General features: G+C 46.9%; 2 protein-coding genes across 4 annotated transcripts in view; one reads left to right on the top strand and one right to left on the bottom strand.

Annotated features, from left to right (window-relative positions):
* Window positions 1–1,257: 1,257 nt before the first annotated feature.
* Ranbp10 (RAN binding protein 10) overlaps window positions 1,258–25,896 on the bottom strand; it is a 64,865-nt gene continuing 40,226 nt past the window's right edge. Inside the window, exons 4-14 of one of the 3 annotated variants that reach the window (XM_005318331.5) lie at window positions 19,048–19,215; window positions 13,884–13,906; window positions 11,937–12,121; window positions 9,283–9,395; window positions 7,708–7,816; window positions 7,458–7,606; window positions 7,060–7,264; window positions 6,216–6,337; window positions 5,616–5,761; window positions 5,199–5,310; window positions 1,258–4,769 (exon numbers count right to left, since the gene is read on the bottom strand). In XM_005318331.5, coding sequence (XP_005318388.1) covers window positions 4,639–4,769; window positions 5,199–5,310; window positions 5,616–5,761; window positions 6,216–6,337; window positions 7,060–7,264; window positions 7,458–7,606; window positions 7,708–7,816; window positions 9,283–9,395; window positions 11,937–12,121; window positions 13,884–13,906; window positions 19,048–19,215 — 1,463 coding nt within the window. In that variant the 3' untranslated portion in view covers window positions 1,258–4,638. Of the gene's footprint in view, window positions 4,770–5,198; window positions 5,311–5,615; window positions 5,762–6,215; window positions 6,338–7,059; window positions 7,265–7,457; window positions 7,607–7,707; window positions 7,817–9,282; window positions 9,396–11,936; window positions 12,122–13,667; window positions 13,729–13,883; window positions 13,907–19,047; window positions 19,216–25,896 lie in introns of those variants that run through there. The other 2 variants (XM_040280015.2, XM_021721669.3) reach the window with 2 other exon arrangements.
* On the top strand, window positions 19,996–20,374 carry LOC101961097 (ATP synthase F(1) complex subunit epsilon, mitochondrial). Its single transcript, XM_005318330.4, has one exon. It carries the CDS (start codon window positions 20,056–20,058, stop codon window positions 20,209–20,211), a length of 156 nt encoding a protein of 51 aa, XP_005318387.1. The 5' UTR covers window positions 19,996–20,055; the 3' UTR covers window positions 20,212–20,374.

The following is a 25,896-nucleotide window of genomic DNA, read 5'->3' on the forward strand; positions in this document are numbered from 1 at the left end:
TATTTGTGGCCTACTACAGTGGCCTCCTAGATGAATCTTTTGCCTTCAATCTGTTTCCAATCCCACCTCCAGGTGGGCAACAGCATGTTCTGCTGCATCCCTCCTCTGCATAAAAAATGGGTTTATGGGGTCATGGGAGGCAGAATCAGGAGTGGACCAATCACACCAAGGACATCTTCACAGAGGAAGGGGAGAAGGGTCCCTGCATGTACTTAGTCCCTATGTGCTAAATAACTGCTGTATGAAGGCTATCATCACCTACTTCCACAGGATAGGTGGATTAACCACATCTTAAAGCTGGGAAACTCAAGCTTGAGGTCACTCAGTTAGTAAACAGACCTGACTGTACTGGGAATTTAAGAACAGGCTATTTCTCCTCAGACTGACAGGAAGCTCTGACTGCAGTATTGGGGATTAGGGTCTTTGATGCATAACTGCCTGTGTCCACAAGTTCTGTACATATGGATTCAACCAACAGAAAATACTGAAAAAAAAATCGTGTCCATACTGAACATATAAGACTCTGTTTTTTGTTATTTTTCCCTAAACAATATAGAACACTACTTACATAGTGCTTACATTAGTAATGCAAACATTATAGAAGTAATGTAGAAGGCCTAGGGATGTAGCTCAATGATAGAGTGCTTGCCTAGCATGCATGAGATCCTGGATTCAATCTCCAACACTATATACACTCTACAGTATATAAAAAATAGTATTTAAGATGGAGAGGACTGGGGATATAGCTCAGTTGCTTCCCTCACATGCAAGGCCCTGGGTTCAATCCCTAGAACCACCACCACCAAAAAAAAAAAAAAAAAATGTAGAGATTAAAATATATAAAAGGATGTGTATAGATTATATGCAAATACTACACCATTTCATATAAGGGACTTGAATATGAGGAATTTGGTATTCTTGGGTATAGGGATGGGGGCTCTGGAACCAATCTCCATGGATACTGAAGACTATATTTTAAATCATGTTTGTGGGAAGAAATCCTGTGGCCCACTTTCCTGAAGCTGAATTTTTTTCACTGGCTAAGATGCGGGCTATTTCAGGAAAAGAATTGAAGCTTGAGTACTTGTGCTCCTTGAGATCCTGCAAACACCACAGTTTTGAGGGTCCTTGAGGAGGCAAGAGGGGCCTGAGTCTTCAAGAGGTGGGCCAAAGAAGGCCCAATTCCTCCAGGACAGGAGTGTCACACTAGAAGTACCCACCCTAGTAAAACTCAAAACAGAGACCAGACACTCATCATTGCTCATGGATGTGTATTTTAATAAAAATAATTCTGTCAAAATACAACAAGAGTTTTTTTCATCTCTCAAGTACAATTTTAATAGGATGTTTTGTGTTAGAATTCTCCCAACCCTCCCATGCCCACAAGTTTCATGCTAATGCCAAATATCAACTTGCGAGGACAAAGGCAGAACCAGTGTGCACAATGTGGAGTATGTCTGTTTCAGCTGTAGTTACTAATGTAGGAAAACCCTATGCGAAGAGGTGGGCACTTGGGCAGCCAGAAGCCACCATCTGGCCGCAGGTCCAGGTGCCCAGGACTGGCGGTCAAGTAGGGCTCTGCTTTCCAGCTGCCACATGGCATGCATACCTGAGTTGTGAGCAACCAATGGAACTTTTAGCTCCGACAGTCCTCTGCCTCATCTTCTTTGTGCTTGCTTAAGGGCTGGGAAGGCGCTGAGTGGCCAGGTAGTCCCCACTTCTTTGTTTTGTGGTGTCCCTGTTCTGATGGCCTGCACCCAGCCACAGATCCACATGGATGGGAATAGGGGGTTCTGGCTTTGAGTGGCCTGCCAGTTTTCTGCTCTAAAAGGAGCAATTATCTGGTGCCACGAGGGGAAGGTGACTGGGGAAGGCTGCTCCCCCAGGGCTGGACAACCCAACAGAGCCAGGTCTTCTGTCTGCCCCATAAGTTAGTCCCAGACCTTTACCAGGACTGTTCCCAGGTATCTTCCCCACTTGAGGCTCCTGGAAGCAGGCTGGCAGGGCTGAATTCGCATAAGGGGCTCCTCCAGCTGCAGGTGAGCTTGGACTATCAGCAAGACAGCCTATTTAAGCAGCTTGGTTTTGGCCCTCTCCACAGCTTATGGGGCAAAGGCTTGTCCCAAAGGTGAGCTGTCCAACTGGGACAGAGAGCCCCTCTGGAGAGAAACAGTAAACAACTTGGACTCAGCTGAAACAGTGAGATAAGGCACAGAAAATGGGGAGGTGGCCATAGGTACTGAGCGGGAGCCCGGCAGACACCCATCCCCATATGTAGCGCACAGGTATCCTGAGCCCTCCTGGGCCCTCTCTCAGCCGCTCCACAACCGAAGTCCAGGCACTCATCCCCATCCCTGACACACCCCTGAAGGTACCTTCTGCTCAGCCACTGCTGGAAGCCATGCCACCCTGACCCTTCATGGGGCTCATCCACCATTCAGCTTCAGGACTAAATGGTACTGTCCAACCCATAGGAATAAGGTTAGTCCTGGCTCTGCCACTAATTTGCTGTGTGACTTTGGCCAAGTCAATCTCCTTGGCCTGTTTTCTTATCTGAAATAGAAAAGGACTGGTAGAGATGATCTCTGAACTCCACTGCAGCTGCAAAAGCCTCTGGTTTTAATTCCCAATCCAGCTAGGTTGATCACTTTAACAGTCTGATGTTTCTAATCTCTGACATTGGAGCTTAGTATCCCTAGCCTTGCACAGAATTAATTTCCTTTACAAACAGGACAATACCTCATGATAGGTCTTGTTTGTGGACTGGCAGATGGAGCCATGGCAGGGACCAAGAAAAAGAAGTAGCCTACAGAATTATCCCTTAAGGTAAAACTCCTAAAGATATCAGGGCCAGAGCCCTGGCCCCTCACCAGTACCTGGTCCAATGCAATTTCTTGTCCATTGTGGGCCTGATGAGGCCTAATGGGCATGGAAAATCTCTGGCCATTCCAACCATTCCCATGTCCAATAACATGAAGCAGGAGTTCACCAGCCCAAACCCAGACAGGTACTGGAAGTTTCAACTCTAGCTTTGCAATGGCTTACCCTAATCTTTGCAGAGGTTGCTTGGGCTCTCCCTCACACTGAAGCAGGTATAGAACTCCTAGCCCTCCAGTACTCCTCTTGTATAGGCCTCTTCCCTTTCCTACTGGGCAGCCAGTCCTCTCCTCAGATGCTCCACCCAAGTCCTGGCAGCTATCTCAGCCCTTCCTGTGACAGTGAGACTTTTTTTGTTCCACTAGCTATGAGAATTCATCTGAAAACAGCTGGTGGGACATTTGTAAAGCCCATGGGGTCCCATTCTCTTCCTAAGAATGGCTGGGGCCAAGCTACAGGAAGCGGCCTGGCACAGCTGCAGTGAAGCCTGGTCCAGGGGGTGAAAGGTTCCATCTACTCCAGGGACCAGCAGCCAAAGAATCTGCCTCCGTGAGGCACTGGCTTCTCCACAGAAAACATCAATCCCATCAGAGCTGTGCAGTAATGGTGAAGACCCAGGCAGGAAGAAAGCAGCCCCTGTCCTCAGGGGCCTCTGTCCTGGGAATGGAGTCTTCCTCCTGGCAGCGTGATGCACAGCAGCTTGAAGGCAGGTAGTTTCCAGGCAACCAATTGAGAGTAAATGAATTATTTGGCCATCTTAACAAAAAGGGAAGGCAGGGCATTGAGAGAGGGAGAGGGGCAAGGCAGGCAGTGAGAGGCAGGGTACAGTGGTAGACAGTGTGCCGGCCAAGGACCCTCTGCTTCCTTGCTTTGCTGTGTGGCCCTGGGCTAACTCATGTTCATGTCTCTGGACTCCTAGCCCTGCAGTTCTCTGCTCAGTTCAGGTCACAGGGGCCTAAAGACCCACACCTCTAGGGATGCTGCAAACCAGCTTAGCCTGACCCTGCCTACCAAGTAGCTCCTCAAAGCCTATTCAGCTTCCCTGGGTGGCAGCTGGGCCTGTGGCTCAACAAAGGGGGAGCCTAAAATAAACAAATCGCTTGGCTGAGGTGACAGAGATGATTCTTTTTTAATGAGTTGGATTCAAATAAAAACACATGGTGTCTGGACAGCCTCACCCAAGAGGTGCTGGACCACTAATGCTACGATAAATACTGTGTCTTTTTTTTTTTAATATATATATTTATATATATATATATATATATAATCTCAATTTTTTTTTTTTTTTACTTATGAAAATAATCAGCTATCACCAACCTGGATAGGCTTCATCACTAAATTAGCAGAAACCAGCTCAGCACAAACTCTCCCAAGATAAACACTGGTGGCTCAGTCAGGAGGAAAAAAAGATTAAAAAACCCCAAGCCCTCCTCAAAACAAAACCCCCTTTAAAGGAGAAGGTGCTACATGAGAGTAATCAGCCAAATACTGTGTCATAGGCCGCTGCACGTGAAGAGGAGAGAGACTGGGGCAGAGAGAGGGATAGAGAGAGGGAGAAAGAAAGAAGGGAAAGAAGGAACAGAGGCCGGGAGGAAAGGAGGAAGGAAAGGGAGAGAGAGAAAGGCCAGGCAGAAGAAGTGGACTCTGCCCATGGCTTTTAGGTCCCTGCACCAGGTGCCTATGGAGGGCAGGGCTGCTCCAGCCCTGAGGCTGAAGGAGGGCCAGGCAGGGCCAGCCAGCAGGGCCAGCCAGCATGGTCAGCTAGTGCAAGTAGTCGTCAACTCTGGCAAAGGAGCAAGATCCCAAGCCCGCTCGGGCCATGAGCCGTAGACATTCAGATGCCTGGCCCAGAGCAAGCATCAGTGGGGGCTGCTTTGGCAGGTTCTGAGACTCTGTGGAGAAGATATAAGGCCTGATCACTGCCCTGTCCAGGGCTTGATTGCAGGCCAAAATTCCCTTGGGAGTGAAAGGTGAAGGAATTGACAGAATCTCTAAGACCAGAGCATTCAGTGTCTTTTTGAGTGTTCTTGCTATCAGGCCATGGACTTATAGTCATGCTAAAACCCTGAGCATTTAAGCCTTATTTAGTACAGTGAAATGATTATGTGGGCCCAAGGTCATGGCCTAGAACCCATCATGATCTAGCAGCCAGTTCAGTTGGGTAGAGGGAGGTTAGGGTTTAGGTTCAGCACTGGAAGTCCAGGAGTCCTGTAAGTCATCTGATAGAACCTGTGCTGACCTTGTTGCCCTTCCCAGGGAGAGGGGGAGGGGCCACCCAGGCATTCTTGGGTCAATTCTTTGCTTTTATTAGATGCACTCACCTAAAATGGCGCTGTTGAGTGCAGCACACACAGGTTCCCTCTGGATGGGATCAAGCTGCTGGCCAACAGGGCAGCTCCAGGGGTCTGAGTAAGCGAGTAAGCTGAAGGCATCCTAAGGGACAACACTCTTAGGATTGTGGTACATACCACACCCGATGCCATAGCTCCAGAAAGGGACAGGGCCCTGAATGGTGCCCAGTGAGAACCTGACATACCAGGACTATAGGGTTGGGCAGGGTTGTACCTTCCCCAGAGCCTGAAGAGTGTGGGGTATACCCCAAACACCCCATGTTGTATTGCAGACTTGCCTAGTGCCAACCTGCCTTATTGTTGCTGCTCCTGGATCCTCCCAGAGCCACCCCATTCCCAGCACCACATAGAGGCTTGCTCTGTGTGAAGGCCTGGCTTGTCCTGTACCTGCAACATCTCTGTATGAGCCAAATTCTTGCCGTACTCCCGGCCCAGCTGTTCACTCAGTGCTTGCAACTCCCGGCCAAACAGGATAATCCTTTCTGTGGCAGCCTGGTTGCCCCCGCAGAGCTGCCGCCTTGAATGCCCATCATCTGCACCCAAAAGCCAGCAGAAAACACATTAGAAGAAACGGTAGGAAGAAATCCCAGGAAGCTGTAGCTTCTGCCAAAGGCAGGGGAGGGCCAGGAGAGCAGGTGGAGCAGCCAGAGCGAAGGTGCTCTCAGTCCACCTAAGCACACAGTCCAGGGATCAGGTAGGACTCAAGAGGTTTCCCTCTTCCTGTCCTGCATGGTGCTCATAAGAGCGTCCACACTCTCCAACTCTCTCCAGCCCCAAATGCAAGAGTCTTGTTCTTGGCAGCAGGATTAGATTTTTCCTATACGTTTGAAGCTGCCTCAAAGACCCATCCATGATTGGTCTGGCTGGAGCTTCTCAAGCTGCCAAAGTCTGGCCATATCAGCCTTTCCCAAGGGGAAGAAGCATCTGGATCATACATTGCCCTCTTGGGGAACATCAGGCTGAGTCATGCTATAGCACAGCCCTTACCCATACTGGACTCATCCGTCTGCAGGTCCTCATGCTTGTAGGCACCATTGACGATGCGTGTGGACATGCTTTCCAGCACGCCATTGGGGTAATGCTCTGCCTCCATTTCCATTTCACTATCACTGTGGAGAAGGATTGAGGTGGTGTTGGCCAAGAGATGTGGTTGCAGCAACCTGGCTGGGCCTTCATTCAGGTTTTAGCCATGGTTGCTGTAGATAAACTGAGGGCTGTCAGGAACATGAAAGGATAGCCAAAGCTTCCCAGGCTCCAAAACTTGGCACCTACTACTATCTAGCTATTCCCATAGGCCTGTCACTTGATTCCCATTCTTGTCCTGGTGTTGTTTTTGTGACTCACTCCTCCTGGCTATCCTACCTTTATTACATAGTCCCCAATCCTCAATGACTGGACTCATGGACCCCATTGGGCATCTCTGGTCTCAGTTTGGACTTAAGGTATGCCTAGGACCTGTTGAAAGCCACTTGTAACCTGAGTTCCCTGCCTGCTAACCTGGCTATGTAGAAGCTAGATTCCATAAAAGCTTCAGTTTACATGCTAAGGCTTCTGAAGGCCCAGAATCCCCTGGGAGGGGACCACATTTTCAGTCTTGCAGGAGGGTTAGTACCTCCAGAGAAAGTCAGGGCCAGGGGAACTGGCAGCCAAATCTTGAGTAGGGCCAGAAGCCAGAGCCAGTGCCTGGTTTGGCAGATTAACAGGTAGCAATAAAAGCATAGGCCTGTGATGAAGGTTGGGGTGAAGGGCAGGGGGCAGCAAAGGACAGACCGCAGTGGTCCAGGGAGCACAAAGCAGAAGCAGAGCAGAGGAAGTGAAGCAAGACAGGCACCTGGTCTCCTGGTTACTGGTACTGCTGTGGGGCTGGGACTTGGTGGAGTCTGTTGAGTTGGACTCGGAGTAATTGATGGAGGACGGGGAGGAGGAGGACGAGGAGGACGAGGAGGAGGAGGAGGAGCTGGGTGCAGGGTATTTACTGTGGTTCTGTTTGCTCTTGGTGGATGCGATGCCATTGCTGCAGCTGGGACTGTCTGCTCCTAGAAGCCAGGGATGGTCAGAGGAGGAGGGGCAGATTGCCGCCAAGCAAGACCCTGGATATTGCCACAGTGATCCCCTTTCCCATCCCCCCAATCCAGCTGCCAGCCCTGAGCCCAGCACAGGGAAGGGCAATTGGGGTGGCCTTTCTTCTCCACACAAACTCTTCCCAGAGTCCTCTGGAGAGTGGCTGACCTGTGTTGTGCATGTGGGAACTACTGGGGCCATGTCGGGGGCTGAGGCTTGGGGAGCCAGGGTAGCTGTCCTGGGACTTGGGGCTTCGGGAGCTCAAGCTTCGGACCTCACTGTCGGTGCCATTCACCATCTCCACAAACTGTCGACACCTGTAGAGGGATCACAGCAGTGATGCTCTGGGTCTGGCCTAGGCTGTGGATTCCTGCCATCAGCTGAGGGGTGGTCTTAGGGACAGGAGGCCATGACTTACTTGAGCATGAAGAGCAGGTTGGGGTTGTGTTCCAATAGCCCAGGGTAGAAGCGTTGGGTGGTCTCAATGGCCTCACCCACCCGGCCCTCCAGCACCAGCTTCTGGATCTCTGCAGAGAGCAAGAACATGGTAGTGAGGAAGGGCCACAGATTCTCCTCACATCCACAAGCCTGAAACATGGCCAATCTCAGCAGGAGCTAGGTGATAGTTGGATGGGCTGGCTCAGAGTGCTCTGCCGGCTGGAGATGCTCATAGAAGAGGCTAAGGAGAAAACCTGGTTGCCCAGCCCCTCAGCAGAGCCTGGTTTCAGCCAAATGACATGGAATCCTCAAGAATAAGGGGGAAAAAGAATGGAACTTACAGCCCAGAGGCAGGAGGGGTGTTTGGAGGCCTGCTCCTATGGGGCATTGGTGGCCAAGGACTTGCCTAGGGGGAAGGCAGGAGCAGGGTTTAGGGCTAGCTTGGGGTGGCAGGCTGGTTGAAGGAGCATAATGGGCACCAAGGCAAGCCAGTGGCCCAAGGGCTCCTCTTCAGACAGACTCCTCTTTCTGGGCTTCACAGGGGAGTGGCAACAGATGTACACTGGTTCAGGCCAGGGATGCATCTCCACAGTCTTCACGGGCTACAGCGTGCTCCCTGCTAGGAGAGGAGGTCAACCTCCTCATGCTGGCACCCCTGATGATGACACCTCTCTGGGCCACCAGTATTTTGCTTTTGCTTTCTCTCTCTTGCCCTGGGGCCTGGTGTATCTTGCTGGGAGCAACTTCTAGGTCTGAGGCTTTCTCATCCATAGATCCCAAGTCTGGGATCCCTTTTTATCTGTCTGGCTGAGTGCAGCTTCTCTGGGAGACACAGACACATGCACATACACAGAAATGACAGGCTCACAGAGACACAGGCAGGCACTCACAGACATGTGTGTCTATACACACCCTCTCACCCTCACTCTCCTCCTATCTTCTGTGTGGGGTCTTTGTTCTCTGTCCCCTTCTTTCCATGAAAGGGCCCCAAACACACACGTCACAGGCCAGAATGAACACTGGGAGAGTTGCCTTTGACCAAAGAAGGATTAGGTTGTCTGCAAAGGGCAGGACCAGAGTTGCAGAACAAAGAGAGGTGCCACCAAAGCAGCCACTAAACATCAGCTTTGCCCTCTCTGATCAGGCTAGAGACAAACAGAACTACTAAGGTTCAGTAAATGGTCTGAAAGACAGGGTGTTGGTATGATAAGATGCAAACACTCTTTCTGGAAGACATAAATAGGAGGCCAAGTAGAATCCAGGATGCAGGAGGAAGGAAACAAGCATGGAAGAGGAAGATCTAGCCATGTTAAGGCTTGGCCTGTGCCAGACCTTCAGAGTATGCATTAGGGAGGCTGCTGAGACTCTCCAAGGCTGCTGGGCAATGTAGTCTTGAAGGACGGTCAGGAGCAGGGTTTAGGGCTAGCTTGGGGTAGCAGGCTGGTCTCCACTGCAGGGGAATAGACTCCTAACAGGTTAATCAGGGTTGGCATGAGTTACAGAAGAGAGTTAGGGACAGGTGAGAGAGGGAAGGGGAGAGGAGAATTAACCTTACTTTGTCTGTTCTTTATGGATGCCTGTTCTTCCTGAATCGGGGTTTCAGTCATTCGGGCAAAAGCCGTGGCAGTGGCACAATACCCATGGTGCACCAGGTAAGACGAGACCATGCTAGAAGAAAGGAAGAGCTTGAAGTGACACTCAAGAACTGCATTTCTGCTGGGTACAGTGGCGCACACGTGTAATCCAGCAGCTTGGGAGGCTGAGGCAGGAGGATTTTGAGTTTAAAGCTAGCCTCAGCAACTTAGCGAGGGCCCTATGCAACTCAGTGAGACTCTGTCTCTAAAATATAAAAATGGGCTGGGAATGTTGCTCAGTGGTTAAGCACCCACCCATGGGTTCAATCCCCAGTACCAAAAAAAAAAAAAAAAAGAATTGCATTTCTCACCAACCTTCTGATGAGACAGAATACCTCCCCGTGAGGTTTCCCCTAAACATGTCTTATAATACAACCTCCACAGAACCGAAGGGGTGGAATAAAATAAAAATGTCCCCCAGTGCTCATGCCATCAGGCTGAAGAGGAGCTGTTTGTATCAATGCAAGATCAGAGGAGTGGCTGCACTTCTCTGGACATGCTGCCCTTAAGCTTACAGGCTACCTACTGGTAAACTGCAACAAGCCCAGAGGTGGCTGACGGTCTTACCCAGGACTTCCTGAAATGGCAGCCTGCCAAGCAGTGTGCCAGATCCCCAGACACTGAGGACACCTGGCACACACATACCTGCCACCAACATAGGAGCTCCTCTGACTGCTTGTACCACACATAAGTGTCCTACTCCTCTGGTGAGCCTGTTTTGTGGCAGCACTAGCTCCAGAGCGATGGGAGCTAACCAACATGCCAAAATCATTTCATAATATGCCACAGCTCAGGGACCCAATGTGCCAAGTTATCAGGCTGATTTCACTGGGAAGAGACAAGTACCAGCAGGACCAACAAAAATACAATCTTTGGGGAAGGCCCAATTCCCAGCAACCATTTAACCCAATTTTAAACTACCTAAGCAGTGGCACACGTGTATGAGTGTGTGTGCACAGATGGACAGCAGAAGGATGAGCCCTATGTCTGATGTGTACAGGAGTAAATATCTAGGTATGTGAGCATGTCTGATATAACTATTATTATCAACCAAATGTCCAAAGGGCTGTCTTGTGGGAGGCATGAAAGTTTGTATGTTACCTCTTATTTTAAGGGGTTAACACAATAATATGTATAAAATACTTGGCAAGAAGTCAATAAATACAACCTCTTATTACAAAATTATGTTATAAAAGGATATTATATTCTGAATAATAATTATAACTATGTTATAAATGCAGGGCAATTTTTTTTTTACAACACATGGTTCAGATAAGTCAATATGAATATCAGGTGTCTCCAAAATTTACAGTCCCTTTGACCCAAAAATGTCACTTCTTAAAAGGATACCAAGAAAGTAACTAATCTTATATATGAAAAGTTCTTTATGTATGAAAGGGTTGCCAACAGCACCAAAGAGAGAAAATACCTAACATCCCACCAGGGGAAGTCAGAAAAGGAGCTTGTGGCAAATTTGTCTCAAAGATAAGTTAGCCATTACCAATATTCATAAAATGAAGCTATGTGAAACCACAGAACACAAATTATATACAAGTCTTAGAAAATGAATACATACAAGCACATGGTACACACATGTAAACAAAAACACCCATGTGCTGAATACAGGCTCTGAAATCTGAGAGGATCAGTCCCTCCAGAATGGGGCCTGGAAAGCTCCACTTTTCCTCTTGCACATGGGTAAGCCTGCTGCAGGGAGTGGCACTCTCTTGGCCCCTATGGAAGTGCTCCTCATCTGCTCTGGAGGCCAGGAACTAGAGGTAGCTGTGCTGCTCTTCCTGACCATATGGGCCCCTGCCTCAGTTCTCCTTAGTGCTGCCTCAATATCAATCTCTCAAGAACAGAAAGCTGCACACAAGAACCCAGTGTGTATCCTAATCTTACCCAAGGGTCCCTGGCATCTGGGACATTGCAGAGCTATGAGCAGGGCAAGCAGAAGCCCAATCCAGCCCTTTCTCACCCTTGGGAGTCAAGCTAACACCCACCTCCTAGCCGAGTTGGGATATTCATTACCTCACCCAGACCTGCAGCTGGCCAGTGGAAGACAAAACTAAACCTGGCCTCCCATGGCAATACTTGGCAACATGGACTTCCAAGATTGTCTTGGAATTCATCAGCCAGGGAGCCAGCTACACTGATCCTACGGGAGACCCTCTTCCTGCTGCCACTGTCATAGATGCAGGGAATTTAGCTGGATGACCCTGTGAGGTGACTTTAGGCCACAGTCAGCAGGATGGATACTCTCCATGGTAGAAAAAAGTGCAGAGAGGAAGAGACCACAGGGGAATCCTAGGACATTCTTTGCAAAATGACCTGGGGAAGGAACACAGCCTGTTGGTAATCTTACACACAGGAACCTTCTAAGCTGGCTGAGGGGACAAAGGTGTAAATAGGGGCATCTCTAGAGACTGCAGCTTTCTATTGAAAAGAGGGCATCAGGGCAGTAGCTGAATCCCTGGGAGTACTTTCCAGAAGCATATTTCCCTCTGGAATTCCCAGGAACAGCTTATAGCCCTGCAGGGGCCCATTGGAACAGGGCTTGAGGGATGGCACTCACTTCTGCAGCACCGCCTGCCACTCGCCAAGCCGGGCACTGATGGGGAAGCCATGGACAGTGCCCTGGACCTTGGCACGCCATTCCCGCATGTAGTCCTCGATGTCGAACAGGAAGGGCTGCTGCCCAAAGTTGGCATCCACAATCTCCCCAGGTGTCTGCAAGCCTACAGTAGGGTAGAGGTTGGCCTGAGGAGGAGAATGAATGATAGTCAGGCCCTATGAGCGAGTAGGGCCTCGCTTCACCTCCATGGCTCCTGCCGGCCAGTACTAAGGCTGGAAGAGAGTCACAAGGTGGGAGGCATGGGACTGAGCCACATTCCATCCATCTCCCCACCACAGGCACTAAACCCCAAAGCCTGGGGGAAGAAAGCAAAAGAAAAGCGAGCAAGGCTTAATATGGAGAGTCTCTTGCCCTGCATTGGAGGTCACTGGAACTCAGCCAGGGCACAGTGAGGCAGGCTGGGCTGTACAACCCTGCAGGTGCGCCCATGAAACTAGGCTGTAGGGTGGATAATGGCTCCTCTCCAAAAAGTTCAGAGCTGAGGATCACTCGCCCACAAAAAAAGAGTTACACGAGGAAGAAGGAAGGGATGAGATGACACAGAAGAGGGAGGAGGAGAGTATGGCAAAAGATTATGTGAGTTACACCCCTTGGAGCTGGTAAAGGAGAAAGTTTGTTGCCCTTCCTGTCAGAGGCTCACTCAGCAAAAGACCTATGGCAGTGAGGTGTGAGGCTCCCTGCTTTCCCTCACTCTCCCACAATGACCTCCCCCTGTGGCTCCCAATGCCACTGCTCATACCCTCACCCATATCCTCCCCATATCACTGCATGCTATCTTCCCAGGGCTTCCTAGTCCCCTCTTTATCTTCCATCCTTAGGCTACATGTCATTCCTGGGAATACTGGGTTCAGCCCACTATGATCCTGAACCCACAGACCTCTGGCTTCCTTCTTTTCCCTCCCATCCTCCACACTACAGGCGAAGCTCACCTCCTCCAGCAAGCTTTTTCTGACCACCACTGCCCAAAGCTCTGCCACCTTCTAGCATGTGGCAACATGCTGCCCACACTCACATCTGGTCGTTTTATGTTAACTAAATTCTTCCCCAGCCAGCATGTCTGCTCTCTTTGCCTAGGACCACAAGCTGTCTCTAGGAACTCTGGATAAATAGGAGGAAGGATTCTGATATGTAGACAGGATGATTCAAATGTAGCAAATGCTGCAATTGGGTTTCAGAGGTCCCTCAGATCACAAGAGCATTTCCTTGGGTACATTAGGGTGCCCCGGATCCCAAAGTAGGAGCAGAGTCAGCAAACCTTCCTTCCAGAACCAGCCAAGGCATATAGTGCTAGGCCAGGCTCCAGCACTCTGGGTGGAGGCCCTGCATGTGACAAGGCCTGTGGTGACTCACAGGAAAGGACTGAGGTATGGAAGGTACAGATGAGCCCCAAAGGCTACAAGAAGCACCATCCTTTTCTAAGAAGAGAAAACTCACAAAGTCCATCTCCCTGGCTTGAGGGGGATCTTGGGGATACTTGATGGGGATGGACAAGGATTGGTTTCCTAAAAATCAGCAACAATTCCCTACACTCTGCACCCCAGTTTGCTGGCTGTAAGTAACATGGAGCTGGCCCAGACAAGCTAAGCCATGGAGCTACCCTCCTTCCATGACCATCACCCCATCCCCACCCACCCCACAGCTGCTTTTATAAATGTCACAAATTTCTGTCACCTGCTAAGAGTCGTGGAGGAAGACCAGGTCTTGCTCCTGGAGAGAGGAAGGCCAGCAGGTATCCCCTACTGGCACCCTCAAGCTTGACAGCACAGGACACATCCCTGGTTGGGGAAAGGGCCAGACTCCACACCCTGCACTTGCAGGTACCACCACACCCCATAGCATACAGCCCCCAATGGCCCAGAAGGGGGAAAGCCTGCTGGTCATACTTACCGGGAGGTCTGTGAAGGCTATGCCTGTGAAGGGAAAGAACAGTAATCAGGCCATTAGACAGGGCCAGCCCCTTGGTCGCCTCCACCTCTGCAACAAAGGCCTGGTAGTTTTAGGTCTGGACCTTTCTTTTACTGGGTGGTCTATTCAAAAGCAAAGTCAGGACCTTAGGTAATTATCCATGGCTGTTCCACCTTAGAAACAACTAAACCCAAGTGATCTGTCCCAAGGCCTTTTAGGTCAGATACTTCTTTTGAACCAACACATTTATGGAAACCTACTGAGTATGTCAAATCCTTTGCAATCCATTCATTACCTGATTCAATTCTCATATAATTCTGGGGAATGGGCATTCTTATCCCATTTTACAGATGAGGAAAAGCCTCAGAGGTTAAAAGACTTGCCAAAAGGTCTGATGTTCCAACATTGTCTCTAAGCTGATGGAGAAGTGAAGACAGGGAGGGTGACAGCTGCCTGTCTCCAGACTACACTCATTCTGCATCCCCAGGAATTCTAAGTTGGCAAAGCTCAGGTTAATAATGATTTGTGTACCATCCAAGCCCTCCTGCCAAGAGAAGGAGCTGAATTTCCAGAGACCTCAATCCTGAACTGAATATGAGGACGGAAGGGAGTGGGACCCCAAATATACACACAGGCTTGACCCATGTCCACCAGGAGAGGAACCTCAGAACTCTACCAGATTACACGTATTTGACAGATTGAGAAATGACACAGACTTAGCCAATAGAGCTCCTCTCAAGATTTCACAGTCCTTCATTTTTTTGGATAATGTCTTATTACTGAGAGATTTTCAAACTGCTGATTCCTTAGAGATCTTCAATCTGCTCCTCCAACTCTCACCCAGAAAAGAAAAAAATCCAGCAAGACAGCACAGGTGAAGTCTGACACAAGGTCTCCCACAACAATCTTGGAAAGTTTACAGATTTAAAAAAAAAAAAAAAAAAAAAAACAATGTGAAGAGAGATGGTTTACAACTTTTACTGGGCTATTTTACTCCTCAGTGAGGAAAAGTCATAAACATCATGGTCTGCCTACCTGAGGCTACTGCTGAGCCCCATTTGCAGGGTCAGTGTCACAGAATCTGGAAGCCCCTCTATACCCTCTATTCTGCCCAGGAGCTTCTCCCATGGATCTCAGTGTGGCCATGCTGCTGCTTTACTCCTAGGCCTATGGAGGAAATCCATAGGATCCTAGAAGGGGTGGGACTTCAGGCTTCATCAGTTAACTGCAGTGTGACCTTTGGCTAGTTACCCAACCTCTGTGAGCCCATCTGAAAAATAGGGATAATACTAATCCCTCAGCGAGACAGTTTGTGAAAGCTGCTTCATAAACACCGAGTTCTAAGTACAAATTGGCTGCAACTGGGTCACGGAGTGAGGCAATGGCCACACTTCTGGGCTAGGGATGACCTACCCAGGTCTGCCCATCTCTGCCTCACAGTGGCACCCTGGAAGGCCTTGAGGTGATTCCAAAAGAATGAGGAAAGAAGCTATTCCTCTCTATTGCATTAGACCAGACAACACTGCACCCTTCCCCAGCCCTGCTGATCCCTGTGAATCTGTGCAAGGCCAATGTGATGGCAAGATCTGATCCCAGATGCCAAGAGAGTAACCAAACCTGCAGATAATAAGGGGCCTGGGCCAAAAAGTCATAGGTCTTGGGACACTGAGGCTGAGAAGAAAAGATCTTATGAGAGATCAGAGCCATATGAGGATGATTCTGCAAGCACATTGACCGCTTGTAGACAGGACATCCCTCCATTCACTCATTCATCCTTTTTACCAAGTACCTGCTGAGGCCTCCCAGGTGCCATGCCCTGGAACACAACTGGGGAAACAGCTGCAAGCTTGGCCCTCACAGTGCTTCTGACTGCAGCAATTGAGATGGCTTGTGACTGATAATTACAAGTCAATTGGGAGATGGCACTAGGGCAAGTGCTGTGACAGAGGAAAGAAGCAGGGAGGCTTTAGACCCCTTTAGAGAAGTAGGATGGCAGAAAACTCATTCTACTTCTCTAAAGGGAGCAGGGTTAGATTCTGAAGCACATTATTGCTAAGATGGCTTGTGAAAAGGAGGCAAGGACATTAGAGGATTCACTCAGTGCCTTACATGTGCTAGGCAGGTGTTCTACCATTAAGCCACAACCCCAGCCCCTATCTTTACTGCCTTTTCACAATTTCATGATCTAGAAAATTTGGGGACAGATCATAATAATCTTTCAGTAAGGTTTCAATAATATCCTTGTGGATAAGAGAGAAAAACGTATATTTCAAGCTAATGTAGCTGATTCGTAAATGCCTGGTATCATACCTGGACAAGCTCAACTGCCACTCAGGGCTCAAATCTTAGCCTTGTACTAGAGATTGAACCCAGGGGTGCTTTACCATTGGGCTATATTCCTAGCCCTTTTTATTATTTTTTATTTTGAGACAGGGTCTTGCTAAGTTGCTGGGGCTGGCCTCGAACTTGTGATCCTCCTGCATCCAAGTTGCTAGAATTACAGGCATGTGCCACTGCACCCAGCTTATAAATATCTTCATTAAAACATACTCAAGGGACTGGGGCTGTGGCTCAGCGGTAGCTCACTTGCCTGGCATGTGTGAGGAAATGGGTTCAATTCTCAGCACCACATATAAAGAAATAAAATAAAGGTCTATCAACAACTAGAAAAACATTAAAAAACAAAACAAACAAACAAACAAAAAAAAACATACTCAAGGGGGCCAGGGTTGTGGCTTAGTGGTAGAGCACTTGCCTAGCATGCATGAGACACTAGGTTTGATACCTGGCACCACATAAAAATAAACAAATAAAATAAAGGTATTGTGTCCATCTACAACTAAAAAAAAAAATTACACACACACACACACACACTCAAACATTTTTATGAAACTTTAGTTTAACAGGACTGGACTTGCGGTTTGCCTAGCATGTATGAGGCATTGGGTTCGATTCTTAGCACCACTTATAAATAAATAAAATAAACAAAAGAAAAAAATGGCGTATGTTTAAAAAAAATTAGGTTAACAAAATGCTGAAAAGGATGTCAAATAGCTGAGATACAATAAGTAAGACCATAGAAGATCTTGATAGGCTGGAAAAATAGCCTCTCTACTTCTAAATTAAATTTAATTACAACATGTGAGGTCTTTCATGGGGTCTATAAAAAGCATTCAATAGAAAGATGAGTTTTTAAAAACAGCCTGTGACCACGAACTCCCTGTAGAATCTAGGCACCTGGTCAAGAAAGAACTCAGCCCTTTGGTGAGCCTGGTACACACAGATGAGGCCCTAAATGTACAGTTACAGAGGGCACACCTTGTGTGCCACTCCAGGTGCCATGCTCTGAGTAAGATGAGGACAAGCTGGAAGGATATGAAGGGCAGGTAATCAAAGAGGCAGGACTGGGTCTGGCTGCAGAGAAACAGATGAAGCAGGGCTCAGGTACAAGGTGAGAGCTCACAACAGTGGCTCCTGAGACTCTGGCAGTAGAAGAACCCAGAGCCAGGGAATAACTGGAATCAGAAAGTGGAGTGGGGGGGCAGGGGTTATGGCTCAGCGGTAGAGCGCTCGTCTCACACATGCAAGGTCCTGGGTTCGATTCTCAGCACAACATAAAAATAAATGAATACATGAATGAATAAATGAATAAAAGTTAATAAAAAAAAGAAAATGGAGTGGGGAAAGGAGATTCTTCTTTTTTTTTTTTAAAGAGAGAGTGAGAGAGAGTGAGAGAGAGAGAGAAGAGAGAGAATTTTAATATTTATTTTTTAGTATTCGGCGGACACAACATCTTTGTATGTGGTGCTGAGGATCGAACCCGGGCTGCACGCATGCCAGGCGAGCGCGCTACCGCTTGGGCCACATCCTCAGCCCAAGGAGATTCTTCTTGAGACCTTGCCCCGTGCCCCTGGCCCAATTGCCTCCCCCACTTCCCCAGCTATGAACTTCTCACTGGTTGAACACCAGCAACTGCAGTTTCAGGGGGGTTTCCCCAGATGTGCACCTGGGAAAGCTCTGCATCCATGCTGTGGCTGTGCTCTGGGCTGCCCAGCTCCCTGGGCTTTCCTGCATGCTCTGTCAAAGAATGCTAGCTCTTGGTCAACCAGCCCAGTCACCAGAAAACCTGATTTCCTCTAAGGTCTCCAGATGCTGGCCAGGTCATCTCCTAAAGAAGTCACAGAGGGGCTGTAAGGAGTAGCAGTCACCTTTTTATTGTTCCTCAAGCTAGGGGTACTCCTCAGGCCTCTGATGAGTGAAATGTCTAGTTCTCTTTCCTGCAGGGCTTGGTGGCCTGGCTGATAGGGAACTGAAAGTCCTCTCCTCACTATACCATCCTAAGAGAACTAGCATGTGGCCAGATCAGACACTCCTGCAAACCCAGGCAGGCAAATCCAGCTTCAGGTCCCATCCTCCCAGTGATTGCTACACTTATGGTTAACAGCATTACCATCCTAGCCACCTTCTCACCTTTCCTTCTGTCACTAAGCCCTGCTGGGCCATCCCAGGCCTTCACCAGGTTTGATCCCCATTTTCTGCACCTAACACCTTACCTCAGGCCACCTGCCTCTTCCCCTGGCCTTTCATCCCTCATGATTTCACCAAAGATTTTCTGAATGTAACTCTGCCCACACTACTGCCCATTAATCATGGGACAGCCCAGAGGAGATCTAGCCCCATCAGATCCCACTTGTCTATCTTCTGTACTAATGAAGCCTTCACTATTGCTCTGGAGCAACCAGCACCCTGGCCATCAGAAGGGCTGCCCAGCTCCCTGGGCTTTCCTGCAGGCCAGGTCATGGGCATGCAAACCCCCATCACGAATAGTTATGTGCTTCAACCCCTCAAATTTTTCATTTGGTGCTAAAACCTGCTCCAACAAGTACCACAAAGGCCAGGATCATGACCAAAACGGAGCTGTACCCACCCTTAATAAATGCTGCTTAAAGAATAGGTTCACAAAAAGAATGCCCTTGCTACTACTCCATTCACCTTAAAGGGCTCCACTGGCTGGAAAAGGCTGCAGTTCCTCAGAGCTCAGCAGAGGCTCCAAGACACTGCTTTAATTTCAACTGCTTGCCTTTGAGTCTCTCCCAATCAAAGGGGCTCCACAGGGGAGACCCTCCAAGATCCCTTAAGCACCTACCAAGACTGTGGCCATTCTTAGTGTAGAAGCACGTGCCATTGATGAGATTAACACAGCAGCCGATTACATCTCCTGTGGTGAATGTGGGACCATAGGGCTGGCCAGTTCCCGAGGAGCAGAAGGAATGCCCATCATCGCCATGGTAACCATAGGAATGTTTGTCCCAACCTATGGGGGAAGAAAGCAGCAATAGCTGAAAAGAAGGACTTGAGAGAAGAGCAAGAAAGTCACAGAGGCCCCACCAGGTCTCAGCCACTCTCCCAGCCTGCCTCCCATCAGTCAGCACTTGTGGCCTCTCACAGATCCAGCTATAGACAGTGTCTGGCTATACCAAACACACACTTTGTTAATGAGTTCAGTAAATCACCACCCCTGAGGGGCTGAAGCAGCCACAATGAGGAATATTCCAAGCTGTGGTTAACAGAAACCAATATTTGGAAGGGAGTCACTGGAAAGCAGTATAACAAGGAGTTGGTCAGAGAAAACCTCAGGAAGGAGAGGGGGCTGGAAGTGACCCAACCTCAGAATTCTATGTGGTATGTTGTCAAAATTTTTAAATTGAAGAGTAATTTGCCTATAGTAATATCCTTCCTTTTAACTATATAGTTCAAATGAGTTTTAACAAATATCTAATATATACAGTTTTGTTACCAACATAATGAATCAAGACAGACATTTCCATCACTTCAAAAAGTTCTCTTTGGCCTCTCTGCAGTCAGTCCACTCCACTTATCCCAAGTCACTGGCAATGCCTGTCAATCTGATTTGTCCCTGTGGTTTTGCCTTTTCCACAGTATCATATAAACAGGATCACAGGGGCTGGAAGGTGGCTCAAGTGGTAGCGTGCTCGCCTAGCATGTGTGAGGCACTGAGTTCGATCCTCAGCACCCCATTAAAAAAATAAAATAAAAAAAAAGATGTTGTGTCCACCTAAAACTAAAAAATAAATATATATTAAAAAAATAGGGTTTTCGCGATTTGACCCGACGCACCCCCTCTTGCGACATCATGGTGGCGTACTGGCGACAGGCTGGACTCAGCTACATCCGATTCTCTCAGATCTGTGCAAAAGCAGTGAGGGATGCACTGAAGGCAGAATTCAAAGCAAATGCCGAGAAGACTTCTGGCAGCAGCATAAAAATTGTGAAAGTAAAAAAGGAATAATCAACCCTGACTAAAGCTTGAAATGCTACATTTTCAAGGTGAAGAAGTGTGGGCACATATTATGGCAAATTAAAATCATCTCACTTCATGAAAAAAAAAACTGTCTTGTTCATAAATTGACAATGCCAATAAATTGATGTATGGTTCACTCTTAAAAAAAAAATAGGATCACAGAATATGGGGTATCCTGTGTCTGACTTCCTGAACTTAGCAAAACATATTTGAGATTCCTCCATGTTATTAGATGTATCAATATTTCTTCCTTCTTTATTGCTAAGTAGTACTCCATTTCATGGTTGTAAAACACAGCGTATCTATCCATTCACCAGTGGATGATATTTGAGTTATTTCCAATTTCCAGCTATTATGAATAAAGCAACAAATATTTATATAGAGGTCTCAGTGCAGACACGTTTTCATTTCTCTTGAGTAAATACTGTACCTAGAAGTGGTATTTACTGGGTCATAAGATAAACATATGCTTAACTTGATAAGAAACTGCCAAACTGTTTTCCAAAAATGGCTATGTTGTTTGCATTTCTGCCAGCAATGTAGGAGTTCCACATCCTCACCAGCAATGAACATACTTAGTGATTTTGTTTTTCTTCTAGCCATTTTAATAGTGTGCAGTAGTGGGTTTTTTTCTAGTTCTTATTTTTTTCTTAAGAGTTTTTCCTCCCATATTTTCTTAGTTTTTCATACAATATTATAATATCATTGTGGTTTTAACTTGCATTGCCCCAATGATGTTGAACATCTTTTTATATAATTATTTGTCATCTGTTCATTAGAAAATCATGGAATTGTTATTCAAATTTTTAACCCATTTTAGTCTTATTTTGTTTTTGTTGTTATTTTGGTACTGTGGATTAAACCCAGGGGGTGGGCTGGGGATGTGGCTCAAGCGGTAGCGCGCTCGCCTGGCATGCGTGCGGCCCGGGTTCGATCCTCAGCACCACATACCAACAAAGATGTTGTGTCGGGGCTGGGGATGTGGCTCAAGCGGTAGCGTGCTCGCCTGGCATGCGTGCGACTCGGGTTCGATCCTCAGCACCACATACCAACAAAGATGTTGTGTCCGCCGAGAACTAAAAAATAAATATTAAAAATTCTCTCTCTCTCTCTCTCTCTCTCTCTCTCTCTCTCTCTCCTCTCTCACTCTATCTTTAAAAAAAAAAAAAAAAAAAAAAGATGTTGTGTCCGCCGAAAACTAAAAAATAAATATTAAGATTCTCTCTCTCTCTCCTCTTTCACTCTCTTTAAAAAAAAAAAAAAAAAAAAAAACCCAGAGGTGCTTTACCACTGAGATACATCCCCAAACTTTTTTATTTTTATTTATTTAAAAAAATTTTTTTTTAATTATAGTTGGACACAATACCTTTATTCCATTCATTTATTTTTATGTGGTGCTGAGGATCAAACCCAGGCCCCGCACATGCTAGGCGAGCGCTCTACCGCTGAACCACAACCCTAACCTATTTTTCATTTTAAGATGGTCTCACTAAGTAGCTCAGGTCCTAAGTTGCTGAGTCTGGCCTCAAACTTTTGATCCTCCTGCCTCAGCCTCCAAAGTTGCTGGAATTACAGGTGTATACCAATACACTTGGCTTATTATATTATTATTTTATTTTTGAAAAAGGATAATGCTATGTTGCCCAAACTAACTTTGAACTTATGATCCTTGGCCTTAGCCTCCTGTGTAGCTGGACGTAAAAGAGTGTGCCACCATGCCTGGCTCCTTTAACTCATTTTTACAAGACATAAGCATTCTTTATGTACGTTGAGTATAATCCTTTTAAGTGTTTGTGAATATTTTCTTCCAATATGTGTCTTTTCTTAATCATTCCCTCCCTCCCTCCCTCCCTCCCTCCCTCCCTTCCTTCCTTCTTTCTTTCGGTACTGGGGATTGAATCCAGGGGCACTCAGCCATTAAGCTACATCCCCAGCCCTATTTTATACTCTATTTAGAGACAAGGTCTCTCTGAGTTGCTTAGCACCTCACTTTTGCTGAGGCTGGCTTTGAACTTGGGATCCTCCTGCTTCAGCTTCCTGAGCCGCTGGAATTACAGATGTGCGCCACTACTCCTGGCTTAACATTGTCCTTCAAAGGCCTGTTGAGATCTTGATTGGGATTATGCTTAACAATATTCATTATTCTAACCTGTGAACATGGCATATCTTTCCAATCATTATTAATTTAATATCATCTTGGGGCTGGGATTGTGGCTCAGAGGCAGAGCACTCACCTAGCATGTGCAGGGACCTGGGTTCAATCCTCAGCACCACATAAACATAAATGAATGAAATAAAGGTATTCTCTTCAACTACAACTAAAAAATAAATAAATAAATATTTTTTAAAAAATTTAATATTATCTTATTTACCTTCTTAGGGCTCCAGATGTAGCTCAGTGATAGAGCTTTGCCGTCCTGGGTTCAATCCCCAGCACAACCCCCCAAAAATCAATTTCCAATTCTCTTTTGCTGTTATATCAAAATATAATTGATTTTGGAAGGGTGATGAAAACATTTCAAAATTAAATTACAATGATGGTAATAACTCTACAAATATGCTAAAAACCACTGAAGTGTACACTAGATGGTGAATGTTATTATATGTACATTTACTCTTGATAAGGCTGCCAAATATATGTGTGTGTATATATACATATATATACTTTTTATACATTTGCCTGGTATCCTGCACCTTGCTAAATTCACTAATTAGTACTGAAGATTCTTTGGGATTTTAAAAATATAATGAGGGGCTGGGGATGTGGCTCAGGCGGTATCGTGCTCGTCTGGCATGTGTGCGGCCCGGGTTCGATCCTCAGCACCACATACCAACAAAGATGTTGTGTCCCCCGAGAACTAAGAAATAAATATTAAAAATTCTCTCTCTCTTCTCCTCTCTCACTCTCTCTTAAAAATAAATAAATAAATAAATAAATAAATAAATAAAGATATAATAATCATAGTACTTGAGAATAAACAGTTTTATTTTTTTTTCCTTTGCACTCTGTACGCCTTCCATTTCTCTGTCCTGCCTTGCTACAATGATTAGGCCTTCTAATACAATACTGAACAGAAATGGTGAGAACAGCACTGAGACCTCAGAAGCATAGCAAGGTTTTATATAGGGGAACCGGTGAACAAGGTCATGCTGAAGGGAATGGACAAGCAAAGGCATACATGCAGGTAGGACAGGAGGGTGGGAACTGTAGAGGGACAGGCCTATCCGGCTAAGGGGCAGAAATGGAGTCCTCAGAGCCTGCCAGGGAACTGATGGGGCAGGTCTACTCCCCAAAGCAGCCCCATCAGGCAATTTCCCTATTTCTGCCTGCTCCTCTGGGAATTTCCTGGAACATGTCCAAGGGAACATGCTTAAACATCCCTCCCCTAACTAAGGGCAAGAGTAGAAGTTCTGCCCTGAAGGGAAAGGTCAGTGGGAAAGGACACCTGAGTACCTGAGGTGCTCAGAAAGAAGGGTGGGGCTCAGCAGTTAGTTCATCTGGGCACGCAGGTAAGGCAAGGGGTATAGGCAGGCTGTAAGCAGAGGCACAATGTTGAGAAGGGATGGATGATGGGCTGCAGGCTGACAAAGGAACTGGGGTATGACTAGAGAAGAGGAGGAGAGCAGGCCCTAGAGCCCAAACTGCCTGCATGTGGACTGATGAGATTGATGGCAAATAGCCCCTCATGGTCACAATACCCAACCCAAGCCCTGAGTACCCTGAACTTTCATGTCTTTTCAGTCAGGTTTTGGTTAAACAAAGATTCTCTCTAGAGTACACAGAGGAAGCAGCGTAAAGCTAAATGGGTCTTGGTGACAGGTGTGGGGGGCCCAAAGCCTGCTGTGCCCTCACCACCTCTTCCCCTGCATCACAGGAAACTAGCATAAGAAATACTAGGGACTAGCTTTAGAAAGACCAAGACCTGTATCAATTCCCCAAGACCCTGGAACTACCTGGTTCAGGGAAAAAGGTACTGCTCAGAGCATCAACCCAACTCCTAACCTCACCAGGCCCAGGAGTGAGGAGGCTTTTCTAATGCTGATGGATACACAGATCATTTCACCTCTGGGCAAACCAATATGCATTCCCTAGACAGAAATTTGGAAGCCCTAAGGCTCCTGACAGCAATGCTATTCCCCTCACCTGTGGAAGGCTACAGACAAAGGGTGGTCAACTGGACAGCAGTAAGGAGCAAGGTGACAATCAGACCTCCAAGTCTGGCTTAGACTGCTTGGTGGCCCCAAGTATGCCTACCAGCTTCCTCTGACTCAGGATCCCACCTATGGGTCATGTGAGCCATAGAAGTCCTCGCCCTAAGCATGGGGACTTCCACACACCACACAGTGACTGAACACAATGAGGCCACCTATTAGAAGAGCATGGCTTAACTCTGTGTACTTGGCTTTCTATGTATAGCCAGGGGTCTAAAATGTCAGAAGATAGGTAGGGCCCTCCTGGGTGCTGCATGACCACCAGAACCTTTCCCAAAGCCAAGTTCACTGCTTATGTGGCCACTGTCCATCTTGATTCTTCTGTCAAAGTCCTTCAGAAGGGCTGCTTTCTATTCCTATGGGTCTTATCAGATCTAAGTCCATGGTGATGTCCACTGAATCCTCCCCTCATGCCAATGTATAATGACCCAATCCAATGCCTGTCTCTTGAGATTTTCGATAACATTCTTTGGTCCTCCTCTAGTACATAGTCTATATCTCTGGTCCACTGCTTGGTTCCTGCTGGGTCTCTCCAATCAAATGTTCCTTGGGCTGTCTGCCCTTTCTACCTAAGACCATGAACAAGGGCCACACAACCTCATGACCATTCCCTCCAGGGCCCAGCATGTCAGGAGTCTGAGAGGTGGTATGATTATGTGTACACACACATCTGTGTGTCCATTTGCCACTGGTTCCCAGTCTCAGCCACCAGTCCACCTTTTTAATCACATAAGGATGATACTGTGTGTGAGATCTTTTATGCAGATTTTACTGTTTAGTAAGTACAAGACACAAACCGGGAGGTTTTCTTTTTTCATATTCTCAGGCTGAAACAGTAGATACACTAGAAAACCTAACAATAATTTTGCTGTTTGATTGATCAAAGCTACTTAAACCATCAGGAAGAATCATTTCCTACTTAGTGACTCAAGGATATCTGAAATATATTTTTGTCTCAGTGTATAGGAGAGCTCAAAAGCCATTATCAAAACAAAATAAAACATACTACCCAAACGACAGATGCCTAAAAGTTCAAAGACTTGAAATGAAAAATATGTTTTGAATACTTTTCTTCAAAATTAAACTACATCATTATTTTGACAAAACTAGCATAGAATTTTTACTGCCTAAAAGCTCTGGCTATAAATATGGATTTTAAATTCAAAATACTGAAGAACACAATAAAACACATAAAACATTTATTGAGAGTCAATTCAGGATTTGCCAGCACTTCACTGTGGTGGCCCATGACTGTTATCTTCCTTGGTAAAAAGGATTTTACAGAAGTTATAAGCTCTTGAAATGGGGAGATTTTATCCTGAATTATCTGGATTCACCAATACAATCATAATTATAAAATAAAAGACATTGCATTGCTAGCTTTGAAGATGGAAGAAGGCCTATGAGTTAAGGAATGCCAGTGGCCTCCAGAGTTAGAAAAGAGGTTGGGGATATGGCTCA

The sequence above is a fragment of the Ictidomys tridecemlineatus genome, chromosome 15, assembly GCF_052094955.1.
Source record: "Ictidomys tridecemlineatus isolate mIctTri1 chromosome 15, mIctTri1.hap1, whole genome shotgun sequence".
Taxonomy (NCBI): domain Eukaryota; kingdom Metazoa; phylum Chordata; class Mammalia; order Rodentia; family Sciuridae; genus Ictidomys; species Ictidomys tridecemlineatus.

What these genes read in the sequence shown, in the direction of transcription:
- LOC101961097 (XM_005318330.4), top strand. Translation starts at nt 20,056, where the DNA reads ATGGTGGCGTACTGGCGACAGGCTGGACTCAGCTACATCCGATTCTCT.